We start from the raw sequence: 17,401 nt of genomic DNA, 5'->3' as shown, positions 1-17,401 counted from the left end.
GGCTGGAGTGCAGTGGTGCAATCTCGGCTCACTGCAACGTCCGCCTCCTGGGTTCAAGCAGTTCTCCTGCCTCAGCCTCCAGAGTAGCTGGGATTACAGGTGCCCACCACAATGCCCGGCTAGTTTTTTGTATTTTTAGTAGAGACGGGTTTAGGCTAGGCTGGTCTCGAACTCCTAACCTCGGGTAATCCACCCACTTTAGCCTCCCAAAGTGCTGGGATTACAGGCATGAGCCACCGTGCCTGGCCAGGACCTTTAACTTGGTAGTAATGCACACACCCAAGACTCTTGAGGTGTCTCTCTTTCTGATTATGTAGATTCTGCAGTAAATCTGGATTCTGGACTTTGGCCCCAGTTTCATGCTTATTATTGTCTCCTGGGATTTGGGGGTTCTGATTGACTTTGCCTTTAAATACCATCTGTCTGCATGCCTATCATCTTATATCAAATGTCAGTGAAACTTTTCTCAGTCTTGTCTGTGTATGAGAAATTTGCTTTGGGAGACACTATCTTTCACACATGACCTTTTTTTCTTTTTTTTTGAAGATGGAGTTTTGCTCTGTTGCCTAGGCCGGAGTGTAGTGGTGCAATTTTGGTTCACTGCAACCTCCACCTCCCGGGTTCAAGCATTTCTTCTGCCTCCGCCTCCCTAGTATGTGGGACTACAGGTGCGCTCCATCACGCCTGGCTAATTTTTTTGTATTTTAGTAGCGATGGGGTTTCACCGTGTTGAGTTTGGGCAATCCTCCTCTGCCTCCCAAAGTGTTAGGATTATAGACATGAGCCACCATGCCCAGCCTCTCCACGTTTCTTAGTTCAGCATTCGTTAAACCCTGACCCACCCATAGCAATATGTTTGCAAAGACAGAATATCAGCCAATTTTTGATGGGGTTGTCAGATACAAACTTACATTGTCTCCTGGCATAAATTTACCAAGAATTGGTGAAATTTGGGGAACTTTGACATGAAGAAGACTGTTCGTTTGAGAGACACTTTAGAAGAACACCAGAAATAAAAAAATAAGACTTTCGGAGAACAGTATTTGTCTTATTTGTCTAAGATCATTTTAAGTAGAAGACTGTCCATATTTTATTTCCATACTTCAAGGTTTTTTATTAATAACGTGGCTTATCGTTAAGCTTTTTCCTCTCTCCTTGAAAAGGAAAGATAATTAGCGTTTTACAGTGATAATTTCATATTTGTCTAAAACTGGCTTTAGCTCACCTTTTCCTGTTTCTCATTTTCTTCCATTAAAAATTTGAAAGATGATTCATGAGACTAAGTCATTCTGTAATTATATGTGCAGTCCAGGAATATCTAGTCCAAATAAACAGCTAAAAATGTCTAAGAAAAAAATCACTGTGCTTTAAAACATGTGTAAAAATAAATGTGGTCAAATGAACTTAAATAGCCTTTATTATTATGTTTATAAGGAGCAAGTTTATGGCCGGGCGCGGTGGCTCACGCCTGTAATCCCTGCACTTTGGGAGGCCAAGGCAAGTGGGTCACGAGGTCAAGAGTTCAAGACCAGCCTGGCCAATATGGCGAAACCCCGTCTCTACTAAAAATACAAAAATTAGCCAGGCATGGCGGCGGGCGCCTGTAATCCCAGCTACTCGGGAGGCTGAGGCAGGGAACTGCTTAAACCCGGGAGGCGGAGGTTGCAGTGAGCCGAGATCACGCCACTACACTCCAGCCTGGGTGACAGAGTGAGACTCCATTTCAAAAAAAAAAAAGGCAAGTTTTCAAGATAAAAGAGGAGCTCTTAAATATGATTTAACGATTTTTGAATATAAAGTTTATAAATTATATTTTTAAAAATGTATAAAATATTTCTGATTAATAGATGAATTTGGGTGAGTGTAACAAAATAATATTTATTTAAAGTTGATTATATGTCTTCCAGGTTTTATTACATAAAATTAATGCTGATAAAATATTCCAAGTTTATATAAAACTGAATTTGATTTTTTCATGATCTAAACTTTCTAAATTTTATATATTGATCAAATAGGCCAAGTAAGTTACTGATTCGATCAGTTGTATAAGATTACAAAATATAAAATGGTGTTTAAATAAAATTGTAATACAGATGTCTTTTAAAGGAGTTTTGATCTTATAAAATTATGCTTCTGTTATAAAGACCAAATGTGTTAACTAAAATTATAATTTTTCAGATCTTCAGTTAACTTTCAGGCCCTTACATAATGTCAAATTAGTCCTGGGATAATTGGACAATTTCTGACTAATACATGATACAGAGCTTTGGTTACTAAAGAGAGTTTCAATTTACCTTTATTCTTATACATTATAAAATGACTATGAATTAACACAATGTGCACATACTTTGGTTGTTATATATGTGTTGTTTTGCCACCTTAAAATTATAGAAGTAATCTAAAATTTGTATTTATAAAAATTTAGCTAACCAGGTGCAGTGGCTCACACCTGTAATCCTAGCACTTTGTGAGGCTGAGGTGGGAAGATCGCTTGGGCCCAGGAGGTTGAGACTAGTCTGAGCAACATGGCGAAGCCCCGTCTGTAAACTACACAAATTAGCCAGATGTGATGGCATGTGCCTGTAGTTCCAGCTACTCGGGAGGCTGAGGTGGGTGGATCACTTGAGCCCAGGGAGGAGGTTGCAATGAGCCGGGATTGCGCCAGTGCACTCTAGCTTGGGTGAAAGAACCAGACCCTGTCTCAAAAAAAAATTTTAGCGTGACATTTCTTGGTTTTCTGTCTTCTGGTTTTCTCTTTGGGAAAGCAAAAGTTGATTACTTTGGTTAAAAGTGGTGATTAATAAGAATAGGAATATACTTGGTATAATAACTACAGACAAACATGAAAATAAATATATATTTCTATATATACACACAAGATATGAATTTTATTAGTTTGTTAGAATGGTAATTTCAATATGATATATATGCTGTTTTATTTAATATACTGATAAAGTGAGTTGTCAGAATATTACATTAAATATAAAATTTAAAATAAAAAACCCTAATTTTCCATTTACATAATTATATATTATGTATTTTTAAACAGACATACCTCATTTTATTCAACTTTATTGTGTTTCACAGATAGTATGTTTTTTACAAATTGAGGGTTTGTGATAACCCCATGTGGAACAAGTCTATCAGCTCCATATTTTTCTTTCTTTCTTTTTTTTTTTTTTTTTGAGACAGAGTCTCACTCTTGTCACCCAGGCTGGAGTGCAGTGGCACAATCTCAGCTAACTGCAACCTCTGCCTCCCGGGTTCAAGCGATTCTCCTGCCTCAGCCTCCCAAGTAGCTAGGATTACAGGTGCCCGCCACCATGCCCGGCTAGTTTTTGTATTTTTAGTAGAGACAGGGTTTCACCATATTGGCCAGGCTGGTCTCGAACTCCTGACCTCAAGTGAATCACCCGCCTCGGCTTCCCAAAGTGCTGGGATTACAGGCATGAGCTGCCACGCCTGGCCTCACCTCCATTTTCTAATAGCATATTCTAACTTCACATCTCTGTGTCATATTTTGGTAATTCTTGTAATATTTCAAACTTTTTCATTATTATTATATCTGTTATGGTGATCTGTGATTGGTGATTTCTGATGTTATTGTAATTTATTTTGAGGTGCCATGAAACCTGCCCATATAAGATAGCAAACTTCAACCATATAATTGTATGTGTTCTGACTGCTCTACCTACCAGTTGTGCTTGCACATTCTCTCTCTCTCTCTCTGTCAAAGCTTAATCCAGAGTAAGGCTCTAACTCTGTTCAATTTTATGAAGGCCGAGAGAGGTGAGAAAGTTGCAGAAGAAAAGTTTGAAGCTAGCAGATGTTGGTTCATGAGGTTTAAGGAAAGAAGCCATCTCTAACATAAAAGTGAAAGGTGAAGCAGCAAGTGCTGATGCGGAAGCTGCAGCAATGATCAGTGGTCTCCTAAGATTGTTGATGACGTTGGCTACAGGAAACAACAGATTTTCTTTTTTTTTTTTTTGAGATGGAGTTTCACTGTGTCGCCCAGTCTGGAGTGCAGTGGCATGATCTTGGCTCACTGCAGTGAGCCTTTGCTTCCTGGGTTCAAGCAATTCTCCTGCCTCAGCCTCCCAAGTAGCTGGGATTACAGGCATCCGCCACCATGCCCGACTAAGGTTTTTTTTTTTTTTTTTGAGACAGAGTCTTGCTCTGTCGCCCAGGCTGGAGTGCAGTGGCGCAATCTTGGCTCATGCAAGCTCCACCTCCCGGTGGAGGACGCCATTCTCCTGCCTCAGCCTCTGAGGGACTACAGGCGCCCGCCACCATGCCCGGCTAATTTTTTTTGTATTTTTAGTAGAGACGGGGTTTCACCGTGGTCTCGATCTCCTGACCTCGTGATCCGCCCGCCTCGGCCTCCCAAAGTGCTGGGATTACAAGCGTGAGCCACCGTGTCCGGCCATGCCCGACTGAATTTTGTATTTCTAGTAGAAACAGAGTTTCACATGTTGGTCAGGCTGGTCTCAAACTCCTGACCTCGTGATCCATCTGCCCTGGCCTCCCAAAGTGCTGGGATTACAGGCATGAGCCACCACGCCCGGCCAAACAACAGAGATTTTCAATGTAGATGAAACATCCTTCTTTTGGAAGAAGACGCCATCTGTGACTTTCATAGCTGGGAAGAAGTCAGTGCCTGGCTTCAAATCTTCAAAGTACAGGCTGTGACTCTCTTGTTAGGGGCTAATGCAGCTGGTGACTAAGTTTGAAGACAGTGCCCCTTTCTCATTGTCAAAATCCTAGGGCCCATAATAATTATGCTAAATCTACTCTGCCTGTATTCTGCAAATGGAATAACAAAGCCTGGATGACAGCACGTCTGCTTATAGCATGGCTTACTGAATGTTTAAAATCCATTGCTTAGAAAAAAATGATTCTTTCAAGAGATTACTGCTCATTGACAATTCACCTGTCACACAAGAGCTCTGATGGAGATGTACAAAGAGATTGTTGTTTCCATGCCCACCAGTACAACATTCATTCTGCAATCCCTGGATCAAAGAGTAATTTCGACTTTCAAGTCTTATTATTTAAGAAATACATTTTGTAAGGTGATCGCTGCCACAGGTTGATTCCTCTGATGGATCTGGGCAAAGTAAATTGAAAACCTTCTAGAAAGGGTTCACCATTATAGATGCCATTAAGAACATTTGTGATTCCTGGGAGGAGGTCAGAATAACATTACCAGGAGTTTGGAAGAAGTTGATTCCAACCCTCATGGATGACTTTGAGGGGTTTAAGACTTCAGTGGATGAAGTAACAGTGAATGTACTGGAAATAGCCAGAGAACTAGAATTAGAAGTGGAGCCTGAAGATGTGACTGAAGTCCTACAATTTCATGTTCAAACTTGAACAGATGAGGAGTTCCTTCTTCTATGGATGAGCAAAGAAAGTAGTTTCTTGAGATGGGATTTACTCCTGTTGAAGACACTGCAAATATTGTTAAAATTACAACAAAGGGTAAACCTGGTTGATAAAGCAATGGCAAGGTTTGAGAGGATTGACTCCAGTTTTGAAAGAAGTTCTACTATGGATATAATGCTATCAAACAGCATCACATGCAACAGAGAAGTCTTGTGAAAGGGAAAGTCAATCGATGTGGCCAACTTCATTATTGTCTTGTCTTAATAAATTGTCATGTGACTGAGTGAAGTGGTTCACACCTTTAATTCCAGCTACTTGGGAGGCCGAGGCAGGAAGATCACTTGAGGCCAGGATTTTGAGACCAGCCCTGGGCAACATAGTGAGACCTATCTCTAAAAAACATTTTAAAGAAATTGCCACAGCCACCTCAACCTTCAGCAGCCACCACCTTGATCAGTCAGTAGCCATCAGCATCAAGCCAAGACCCTCTAGGCTCCTAGACCTTCAGTCTCTGCTTCTAATTCTGATGCTGATGTTTCAGCTGATTGTTAGCATGTTTTAGCAATAAAGTATTTTTTAATTAAGGTATGTATGGTGGGATTTTTGTTTAGACATAATGCTATTGCATACTTAATAGACTACAGTATCGTGTAAACATACACCTTTTATAAGCACTAGGAAAACAATTTGTGTGACTTGCTTTACTGCGATATTAGCTTCATTGCGGTGGTCTGGTACTGAACCCACAGTGCCTCCAAGATATGCCTGTGTGTTATGATGCTTTGAAAAAGAAAATGAACAAAAATGTATTTGTAATGTACTATCTTCCTCATAAACTGTTTTAATTTATTTATAAATACAGTGTTTCTTTGGACTAAGTAGCTTTTAAAAAAAATAGCAATACAGCATTTCTCATCTTTTCTAGTTATATTAGCCAGCAACTATAAAGTAACTAAAGGATGAAATGGTTAGTTCTCTTAAGGCTTTTTCTAAGAAGTTGGAGGAATTTTTTTCTTTTAATTTTTTTTTCCTTTTGATGAGTCATTTATCTGTGGGTCAGCCTCTTAGGTTGTCGTTGTGTGTGTTTTTTGAATAGGTCCTCCGTTGATAGTGTCCAGGAAAGTGGCTGAGTACATTCTGATAACTCAGAGCTTTTTGCTGATAATGAAATTTTAAGTTTCACAAGTTGCTAGTTAATATCTCCTGTGTTACCACCAGTAGTGAGAGATACAATATGTGAGCTTCCTCAAGTCACCATTTTGAAGCCTTATGAATGCAGTCACCATCTCTGTATATCAAAGTTAGTAACATAGGTTATGAGATAATAGGCATTTAAAAGTACACATACCAATTTAGGCTGTCTTAAAAACATAATTAGTAGAAATGCCCATTGCTTGCAACTTTGTTATGACTCTAAAGTCAAAACAAATCTGCAAATTTGAGGTAAACAACAGAGCCAACACAGTTCTTACATATCTATATATATTTTTTTTTCGTTGTTGAAAACATTGTGGCCCTGACATAATTTTTCTTTTTCAATTAAAAAAAATAGATTTAGTGGGTACAGGTGTAGTTTTGTTACATGGATATATTGGATGGTGGTGAAGTCTGGGCTTTTAGTGTAACCACCTGCCAAATAGTATTCATTGTACCCAGTAGGTAATTTCTCATCCCTCAACCCCTCCCCACCCAACAATTCTAATGAACGTTCATTTTAATGTGACAGATGTTTTGCCAAAATGAAATTGTCTTTCATAATGTGACATTTCTTTCACCTTCAGCATTTCTATTTAGCTGCCTGTCAAGCTGTCTTCTTCTACCTTTTCTTTTTCTAAACCACTGCAAAATCTGTCTTCTTGTAGCACCTTCTGTTAGCTTTTGAAGTGAATAAACTAACCCCAGCATTTGTAAGTTAGTTTATATCTTTTTTTGTATTAGCCTTCTAGAAGAATGTTTAAGATCCTTGGTTTTAGAGCAAATCCTGACTGCCACTTAATGCTCTGTCACATTGGGCAAGTTATTTAGTCTCTCTGTCCCTCAGGTTTCTCGTCTGTAAAATGGTGATAAAAGTAATACCTGCTTCATGGGTTTGTGGTAAAGAACAAGTAAGACAATCCATATAAGGTGCTTAACATAAGCCTGGCGCATAAGTATTCTGTTGTTTGGCACTCTCTCGATTATAAATTCAGATATGGTTCCTGAAACTGTGGAATTACTCATTTGTGATTTGGTCCTTTAGAGCAGTGCTGCCCAATAGAACTTGGTGCAGTGATGGAAATCTTTTAATTTAAATGTAAACAGCCATGGTTAGTTATTACCATATAGACATCACAGATCTAGAGTACGTTTGTATAGATGTTATATTGTTGGCAAATCGAAAACACGATTTAAAATGTCTCATAGAGAACTTTGTGTATACTTGAGAATATGTCAGCGTTCCACAGTTTTGGAAATTTGCCTGTTGTAAGCTGGCATCTCCTACCAGCTTACAACAGGCAAATATTGATATTTGCTTTTTCCAAACCACTCTCAGATTTGTATGCAGGAATGTGCACTCATTAATGTCTATTTTCTTATGTGCTAATAATTTTGAAAGCAGCTGGCCTCTTCCATCTTGTGGTCTTGAGGAAGATTTCAATTTAAAGGAAGAAATCCTTGCAAACAGTAGATACTCAAATGATTTTTCCAGTGAAACAGTAGCCTGTGTTTACATATCTTTAGTATATATGTAAAGTGCTTATTCTATCATATTAATGTTGCCATTAGTGGTTTGAAGTAAACACTGAACTGTGTTTACATATCTTTCTGTGTCTTTTGAATGACTTATGTTAGTCTCTACTGTTTTGCCACTGATCATTTTCAGATATTAATTATTTCACTTGGAAATCCCTTTTCTTGTATTGCCTGAGTCTATAATGCCCAAGGAATAAAATCAAATAGGAACTATCTGAATAAATTAACTGTAGCCATCAAAGGTCCTATTTTCAAGTAGCTGTCTTTGGTTACAGAGATGTAAGGAAAGAACACTGTGTTCCAGGGAAATGGGCAGGGTTTTCAGAATATAGATTATTAGAACAAGAACCCTAGACTGACCTTTTTCTTTTAATTACTCGACTTCTACTTTTTTATTTGTGAAATTTATCTGTGTATTACCTCGGGTAGTATATCCCACCCTCACTTCAAGTAAGAACAGAAAACAGAGGGTTCTTTTTAAAATAAATTCTACAATAAACTTTTATAGCAAGACCATCATATACAAATGAAAAAGTAAAAATAATCAAATGTGTTCTTTTAAATTAATAGGAGTTATTTTATTTTGTAATTACATAATGCTTCATTTTTTTTTTTTTTTTTTTCCTAAATCACTTTCAGGTTTGACTTTACACATAAAAAACAATCAGGCGGTGCAGGCCAGTATGGAAAAGTAATAGGTGTCCTGGAGCCTCTGGACCCAGAGGACTACACTAAATTGGAGTTTTCAGATGAAACATTCGGATCAAATATTCCAAAGCCGTTTGTGCCTGCTGTAGAAAAGGTAAATTTTTAAAAAGTGTTTTTGCATTTTTACTTACTAAAAGCAGTTTATCAGGTATTAAATCATACTTTATCTTCCATCATGTTGTCTATCACAGTTTGTTTTAGTTGCAGTCCTGTTGTTCTGATTGTTAAGCTTTCCATCTGATTTAGAATCTCTAATTCATTAAATAGAAGAGCTGTAAATCCATGCTGTGACAATGATGGGAAATTATGTTTCTGAATCATAGTTACGTTTTTCTTAATAAATTGAAACTATTATATTGATTGTAATCAGCAATTTGTAGTAGTTCTTAGGGATTTATAAGAGTTTTATGTATACTACTGTAGCAGAATGATCATTCTTTAGATTCCCAACACCTGGGTGCTACTGTCTCATTTCTACTACTGAGTAATATGCTTTGTTAAATCAGTATTCAGAACAGTTTCTTCATTTGTAAACTGAGAGAAAATACTTAAACCTGCACCCCTCACAAAACTGAGGATCAGATAAGACTATGTGATATTTCCTTGGAGAAGTGCTTTGCATATATGAGGGGTTAGTGCTTTGTTCGCTTTCCAGTCATTTGCTTTATGACTGTTGTAGGCCAGGCACGATGGTTCACGCCTGTAATCCTAACATTTTGGGAGGCTGAGGCGGGCAGATCACTTGAGCCCAGGAGTTTGAGACCAGCCTGGGCAACATGCTGAAACCCTGTCTGTACAGAAAAATAAAAATAGAAAAAAAATTAGCCCGGTGTAGTGGCACACACCTGTAGTCCCAGCTGCTCTGGAGGCTGAGATGGGAGGATTGCTTGAGCCCAGAAGATGGAGACTGTGGTGAGCTGTGCACCACTGCCCTCCAGCCTAGGCGACAGTTAAGACCCTGTCTCCAAAATGGAAAAAAAAAAAAAAAAAAAAACTGTTGTAAACCCTTACTTAATTCATATAGACTGTGGTTTTTGTTTTTAACGTTTTAACTTAGAAGATCTTATTAACAGGTTATACTTTTGGTTTCAGTGGTGGAGCATTTTTCATTAATGTATTCCATTTCAAGACAATATTTTGTCATTCACACACTTTAAATTCTTAAATCCACTAATATTAATGTAGATGAAGGAGAATTTAGACATTTTACAGCATATATAACTTACAGTTTTGAAATGTCAAGAAATATTTTGTGCTATCTGTGCAGCCATGTTGTGTTGCCAAGAAAAACTAACTAAAGTGGTAGGAGCTCTACAAGTATTTGTTAAATGACTGAATTAATAAAAATTGCAAGCTCATCAAATGGTACTCTTTAAATATGTACAGTTTATTGTATATCAGTTATACTTCAACGAAGCTATTCCTTTTAAAATAATTAGATTTGAAAAAATGGTGAATTACTCTTTAATTCTAGTTCTTACTGACATTTTGTAACACCAGAGCTATAATGTAGTGATCTGCCAACGAGGCAAAGCAGTTAGAGGTATGCAGTAGGGGCTCAAGACACAGCTAGTGAATAAACACCAATTTTGGTGGGGATTTTCTTTTAAGGAATTTCTTAGTTTTGCCTTTCCACTGTTTCCTCATTGTAAAATTAAGATCATGCTGTCTCTATGATGGGTTATGAGTAATTGAGTTGAGTAATTCTGAAGATGAGGTTATGAGAAAGTGATTGTTAGCACTCTAAGCATTGCTTTCAAACCAGCTTACGCCCTTAACTAATATGCTTTTCCAAGGAATTGTTCATCTAAATGCCACGATAATAACATTTAAATAGTAAAGTTGTACTATTTACAATAGCAAAGATACTGAATCAACCTAAATGCTCATCAATGATAGACTGGATAAAGAAAATGTGGTACATACACACCAATACTATGCAGCTATAAAAAAGAACAATATCATGTCCTTTGTGTGTGGGGGGGGGCATGGATGGAGCTAGAGGCCGTTATCTTTAGCAAACTAACACAGAAATAAAAAACCAAATACCACATGTTCTCACTTATAAATATGAGAGCTAAATTGTGAGAACATATGGACACACAGAGGGGAACAACACACACTGGGGCCTATTAGAGGGTGAAGGATGAGAAGGAGAGAATCAGGAAAAAATAACTAATGGATACCAGGCTTAATACCTGAGAGATGAAATAATCTATACAACACACCCCCACAACATAAGTTTACCTATGTAACAAAACTATACATGTACCCCTGAACTTAAAAGTTAAAAAAAAATAGTAAAGTTGTTAAACAGTTTTAAAAAGTTCTTTTTGAGCGGTGAAATACAGCACACATAAAAACGTACACTTCTGAACAGAAATATTTTGGGGTTTTTGATAATGTATCTGCAAGTAAAATCCACTCACTCCAGAAGTTGTGTTCATTCATTAACAGGGGTTTTTAGATGCCTGCGAGAAGGGCCCTCTTTCTGGTCACAAGCTCTCTGGGCTCCGGTTTGTCCTGCAAGATGGAGCGCACCACATGGTTGATTCTAATGAAATCTCTTTCATCCGAGCAGGAGAAGGTGCTCTTAAACAAGGTATGCTGGGCCCGGGCACCTTAGCGTGTCTATTTTCCTGATAGATCATCATAGCCTCAGAAGGCAACACTGTTTTCAGTCATCTTCACCCAGAATGCTAGGCACCACAGGGAATATTGTAGGTAGTGGGCAAATCTTTATGGACTTGAGATCAAGGTAGATTATTCTCTTTCTTGCAAAACTAAAAGACTACTGTATTCTCCTACATTCTCTGGGGTTTTCTTTCATGTATTTGAATTCATAGATAATTTATCAGTTCTGTTTTTAATAGGGAGGACGGAAATGTTCAGAATTCTAAGAAATTTTTAAAAGGTATCTTAACTACAGTCTTGTTATTTCTAGTGACTTATTCAAATTTCAAGAAATCCATAAATTTGTAAGTAATCTCTTCATTATGACATTGTATGCTTTTAGGCATTTTGAGGATGGCAAAGTATTTTGAAAGAATTTGGTAAACCTTATTCACAATGCAGATTTCTTGCAAAGCTGCTAAAATTGTCAACATTTCTCACAGAATAGTATGATACACCTGCCTCCGCCTCCCAAAGTGCTGGGATTACAGGCGTGAGCCACCACTGCGCCTGGCCTATATAATTATTATTTGTCAATTAAAAATTAAAACTTTTTAAAAAACATTAGATTTGAAGTAAAAATAAAAATTAGCTTTTTCTATCCTGATTTAAAAAAAGACAAAAATATAAAAGTCAGGTGAAAGGAAGTTCTTGCCACACTCAGCAAGAAAATCAACTTTCTTTTTTTTACATACATGTCTGTTGAATGCCACATTAGAGTTTTACAGTGAAAATGTTGGTAAATGAGCTTAGTATAAGAATAGCTTATAACTGTAAGATATTATAGTTATTATAATAGTGTACTATTATTATATATCATCAAAATTGGAAGAACAATAATTCAAATTCTCCCATATTCTTGATTTAAAAATGAACACTAGAATTCATTTGAGCCTAATTTTAAATGTTGTTCATGATACTGATCAGTGAGGTAACCTAAAACTGAAAGGTGAAATTGACTACAGATCTGCTGGAGGAAACATTTCTTTTAGGACTTGGATGCAATGTGGCTATTGAAAAATGGCAGGCGAGTTGTCTTTGGAATCTTATCTCATGGTATAGGATTAGAGGAAGGCGTATGTAAGGGTAAGATTCATTTGGAACTAAATCAGGGAGTAGATTTAGAGAGTTACAAGGAAGAGAGCAGGGTAAGGGGATGTGAAACAGAACCAGAAAGGCTGTCCTCAATAATTGAATGATGGATACCATATACTTGCCTCTTTCCTTCCCTTTACCCTTTCACAATCTGGATGTTTTACATTACTATCCTATTGAGAACATTAGATAATGTGTAACTAAATCTAGCTATATCTGCTCACATCTCTCCTTCTGGGTGCTTTTTTTCATATTAATTACATTTCTTTAGAGAGCCAAGGAAGCTCTCCTGTTGTAAAGAAGTTATGCAAGGAATAGAAATTGTTAGTTTGATTTAGATATCCATGTAGGTTTCTGCAGGGCTTAGCCAGTGAAGCATAGGAGTCTGCAGTATCTCTTTGAGTTCAGTTCTTTCTCTTTCAGAACAAAATTCACTCATTAGAATTAATTAGTCGAGGGTAGGTGTGAGCTAGGATATGATTTAAATTTAAAAATATTTCTAATTACATTCCTGTTGTCATAATTATTGCACTTAAGCTATACTGTCTCTAGAAGAAGCACTGAATGACTAAGAAAAATTGTTAGTTTTGGTTTATTGTAAACAAATTGATGCTTCTGGAAAACCTGTGATTATATTTAAACAAAATATTACCCTTGTCATCATTGCTGTGTTTTGCTGAGAGCCTTTATTTGGAGATAATTTAACAAACCTGAGGCTAAAGTATTTATCACTATCACAACTTCCAAATTAAGTGTAAGTGTTTGAAGTTTTATTATATTCTCGCCATATTGTTACATTTAAACATTAGCAATTTAACAGAAAGAAGTGTTTTGGTTTTGTATTAAATGGGATAAAAATAAATACAAACACACTGAGTTTTAGTGTTTAAATGGCCCAATTTAGTCCAGAATCCTTATTTTGTAGATGAAAAAATTTGAGACCTGGACAAATTGTATTTTTCCAGAAGGCATATAAGGCTTCTTTGAGGTAGAGCAAAAACTAGAAACTTGATCTTCTCATTCTCAATCAGGTGTTGAAACTGTTCAGACTAGAAAAGGAAAGACAGATCGTAGGCTTGGCTTGATTCTTGCTTCTGAGTATAGGAAGGGTACCCTCCACGTCCCCTCCTGCCCCGTGACAAAAGTTATTTTCTTATAATTAAAAATAACTGTCTGTCAGGGACCAAGAGAAAGCCTGGCCAACATGTCAAAAGCCTGTGTCTACTAAAAATACAAAAATTAGTGGTAGCAGACGCTTGTAATCCCAGCTACTTGGAGGCTGAGGCAGGAGAATTGCTTGAACCTGGGAGACGGAGGTTGCAGTGAGCTGAGATTGCCCCATTGCACTCTAGCTTGGGTGACAAAAAAAAAAAAAAAAAAGAAGAATGGGTTTACCTTGGTCAAATTTGGAACAGTTATTATGTTTACCCCTGACGATTTTCAGAGAGAATAAATAACTCAGCTGGATAACTTAGATGGTAAAGGACCTGATCAGATGTTGTTTTAAGACCCTTTTGTATTATTCTCTGCTATTTAATGAGTTTTAAGGATAAAAATATGATAATGGAAATACCAATATTAAAATTAAATGTTGGAATTTCCATTTAGAAGAGTGACTGTTATTACTACAGGAAAAATGAGTCTAGGTCAAATATTTTAACCTTGCCATTTGTGTTTGTACCTTTGGGAAAGCATCATCTTTCTCCCTTTTTTATATCTGGACAGAAGACTTGTAGTTTGTATGAAGACTAATGAACTTTTTTTTTTTTTTTTATCCCAGCCTTGGCAAATGCAACATTATGTATTCTTGAACCTATTATGGCTGTAGAAGTTGTAGCTCCAAATGAATTTCAGGGACAAGTAATTGCAGGAATTAACCGACGCCATGGGGTAATCACTGGGCAAGATGGAGTTGAGGACTATTTTACACTGTATGCAGATGTAAGTACTGTTGGTCATTGACAGTCCTGCTTTTATTAACCATAGAAGGAAATCCAGATTAGCTTTTGTTTTTGCAAATGGACACATTTGCTTGCTGAATTTGTGGCTTTATACATGTGGCATTTTCTGTAATTTGCTATTAGAGCAACTCTTAAGTGCAGAAGTTAAAAATAAGATTTATTTTATCTTGACCTTTTGTGAATGTGTCATTTTCTTAGATGTATATTATCTCTCTTTCTTGGATAAGCACAGACAGACAAATTAAAAAGAAAAGGAAAAATAAAATAAGATGTATATTATCTCTCTCATTTTAGCTTTATTTGCATAGTTACTTTATTCTCTTTGATTTATCCCTTTTAATTACCTTGCCTATACCTTTCTTGACTTAAATCTCAAGGGAGAAGGTGTTTATTACATTTCATAAGGCCTCCTGGAAAACACTACTCTCGGCATATCATTAAGGTGTCCAAAGGAAAGTCATATTCACATTTTCTCGGAAGAAACACTTCTGAGTGCTTGAGCTGGGGCTACAGAGCAGAGTGGGGATGAGGAGGGAAGGCTGTCAATGGTGTTCACTCCATGAAATGGAAAGATTTGGTTTCTGGTTGCGACTGTCAAATGAAATAATTTTCAAATAGGATTTCCACTTGGAATAAAACAAAAATGTTTCTCTTTGGCTTTTAATTATTTTAAACTAAGAGTAGTGAGTAGAAATCTTAATCTAAAGGAATTAAATGGCTAAAATGCACCTGTATTTTTCTCAAATATTTTCCAATAAGCAATGCTAAAATATCTACTGTGTTTGTTTTCAGGTCCCTCTAAATGATATGTTTGGTTATTCCACTGAACTTAGGTCATGCACGGAGGTAGGCAAGTTTAAACTTTACTGTCATACCCTTCAAAAGACCACCCTGCAGAATGATCATACAAAATCTTGACCTTGCATGACTTTTACTTGATAGTTTAAAAAAACAAAAACAAAAACCTCTCTTTTTTTTAAATCTCTAGGGAAAGGGAGAATACACAATGGAGTACTGCAGGTATCAGCCATGTTTACCATCCACACAAGAAGACATCATTAATAAGTATTTGGAAGCTACAGGTCAACTTCCTGTTAAAAAAGGAAAAGCCAAGAACTAACTTTGCTTACTGTGATTTGACTGACTTTAATTGAATCTGCGTGGTTTCGATACTTTGATGGATTCCAGTGGAATAAACTCAGGCTGCTGAAACAAGAAATTCTGAGCCCAGGAAGCGGGCTCTTCTTTCTTCAAAAGAAGCCCTTCTTGTTCATATTCAGGAGCTTCTGTTATATTCAAAGGTAATTCTATGTCTATCTCACCTCTATTGATTGGTTTTATAGTTTATTGAAAATCCTCAAATAAAATATAATTATTACTGAAATATGTTTAATATTTAAGGGGAGAAGAGACTAATTTCGGTTATACTTTTAAGCTTAGAATATATGTTCATTTCCAAATTTTGTATCATAAGAGTTTTCAACATAGGGAAAAGCTGAAAAAATGCAAAGAACCACATACTTTCTATCTACCTTCCTTTGTCAACAGGTTGTTTATCATATAATAATTTGTTTTGTCATATTTGTTTTCACTGTCTATTATCTGTTTAAGTCTCATAACTCTGTATTTTTAGTTTGCTGAAGACTTGAAAGTGAATCGCATACATCATGACACTTCTTAGAGTGTCGTTAATGGGCAGGCTTTTCTGTTGAAGAGTGGATTCCGTATGATCTTCATAGAGAGTGTTTTTCAGATTCTTCATTGGGATATTAAAATATTAGCCAAATTTCTCTCTGTTTTATATATGTCTGATTATTTCAGTTTGTGGTTTCTGCAAATTTGTAACTGCCTCTGTTTTAGGAGTATAAGTATTACTTCCTTGTGGTCTATTGTGAATTAAAAAGTAGACCCTTGCATATACTATTCTTGTTTGTGTTCATCTTAATGTTTTTGTACAGCTAAATCAAATGTAATTTATAGAGTTAGTTTCATCAACCTAATGAATGCTAGTTAAATTTGAATTCCTTGGAATTTATCGTATATTGTATTCACTGAGATTGTGAAGGGACAAATGTTAATCTTTTGTTTCCAGAAAAAGTTGGGCTTTCCCAAGCAGTTCTATTACCCAGTTCAGAATTGCTTCATCCAAAAACATCTGATGGTGTAGATGGATCCTAGTCCTTTCCATTACCTGATGGTAGAAATAAAATAATTGATTTTAAATTCCTTTGCTTTTCTTGACTTATAGACGTGGCTTTATACTTTAAGGTTTCTTGGGAAAAAAGATCTTTAAAAAGTATTGAGCACATGTTTTCAAGGCATTTGCTAAATACTTTTTTTTTTTTAATTTTTATTTTTTTGTGGCAGGGTCTCACTCTATCCCCCAGGCTGGAATGCAGAGGGACTATCTCTGCTTACTGCAACCTCTGCTTCCTGGGTTCAAGCAGTTATCCCATCTCAGCTGCCCAAGTAGCTGGGACTACAGGTGTGCGCCACCACTCCCTGCTAATTTTTGCATTTTTTGAAGAGATGGGGTTTTGCCATATTGCCCAGGCTGGTCTCAAACTCCTGGGCTCAAGCTCTCTGCCTGCCCCAGCCTCCCAAAGTGCTGGGATTATGGGCGTGACCCACCATGCCTCGCTGCTAAATACTTTAAATGCATTGTATAATTTCATTCTCACAACTCTGAGAGTTAAGTACTATTATTATGTCCATTTTGTAATAGAGGAAGCACAGATAAGGTAAATAACTTTAATGAGACCACAAAACCTAAGTTTTTAAATTGATACTTTAATTACAATTATTCACCAAGTGCACTTCCCCCATGAATGTCTGTTGCTACAGTA

General features: G+C 36.7%; 1 protein-coding gene across 3 annotated transcripts in view; it reads left to right on the top strand.

Moving 5' to 3' along the window:
• The window catches only part of LOC116463403 (elongation factor G, mitochondrial), a 68,292-nt gene that overhangs the window by 28,790 nt on the left and 22,101 nt on the right, over nucleotides 1–17,401 (top strand). For 2 of the 3 annotated variants that reach the window (XM_058434617.1, XM_032146489.2), the window contains exons 14-18: nucleotides 8,758–8,920; nucleotides 11,284–11,428; nucleotides 14,375–14,535; nucleotides 15,348–15,401; nucleotides 15,544–16,778. In XM_058434617.1, the coding sequence (XP_058290600.1) occupies nucleotides 8,758–8,920; nucleotides 11,284–11,428; nucleotides 14,375–14,535; nucleotides 15,348–15,401; nucleotides 15,544–15,675 (655 nt within the window). In that variant the 3' untranslated portion in view covers nucleotides 15,676–16,778. Of the gene's footprint in view, nucleotides 1–8,757; nucleotides 8,921–11,283; nucleotides 11,429–14,374; nucleotides 14,536–15,347; nucleotides 15,402–15,543; nucleotides 16,779–17,401 lie in introns of those variants that run through there. The other variant, XR_009212040.1, reaches the window with a different exon arrangement.

Source organism: Hylobates moloch, unplaced genomic scaffold, assembly GCF_009828535.3.
Source record: "Hylobates moloch isolate HMO894 unplaced genomic scaffold, HMol_V3 SCAFFOLD_35, whole genome shotgun sequence".
NCBI lineage: Eukaryota > Metazoa > Chordata > Mammalia > Primates > Hylobatidae > Hylobates > Hylobates moloch.
The sequence above is the reverse complement of the archived record's forward strand: the minus strand, read 5'-3'. Positions and strand labels throughout refer to the sequence as shown.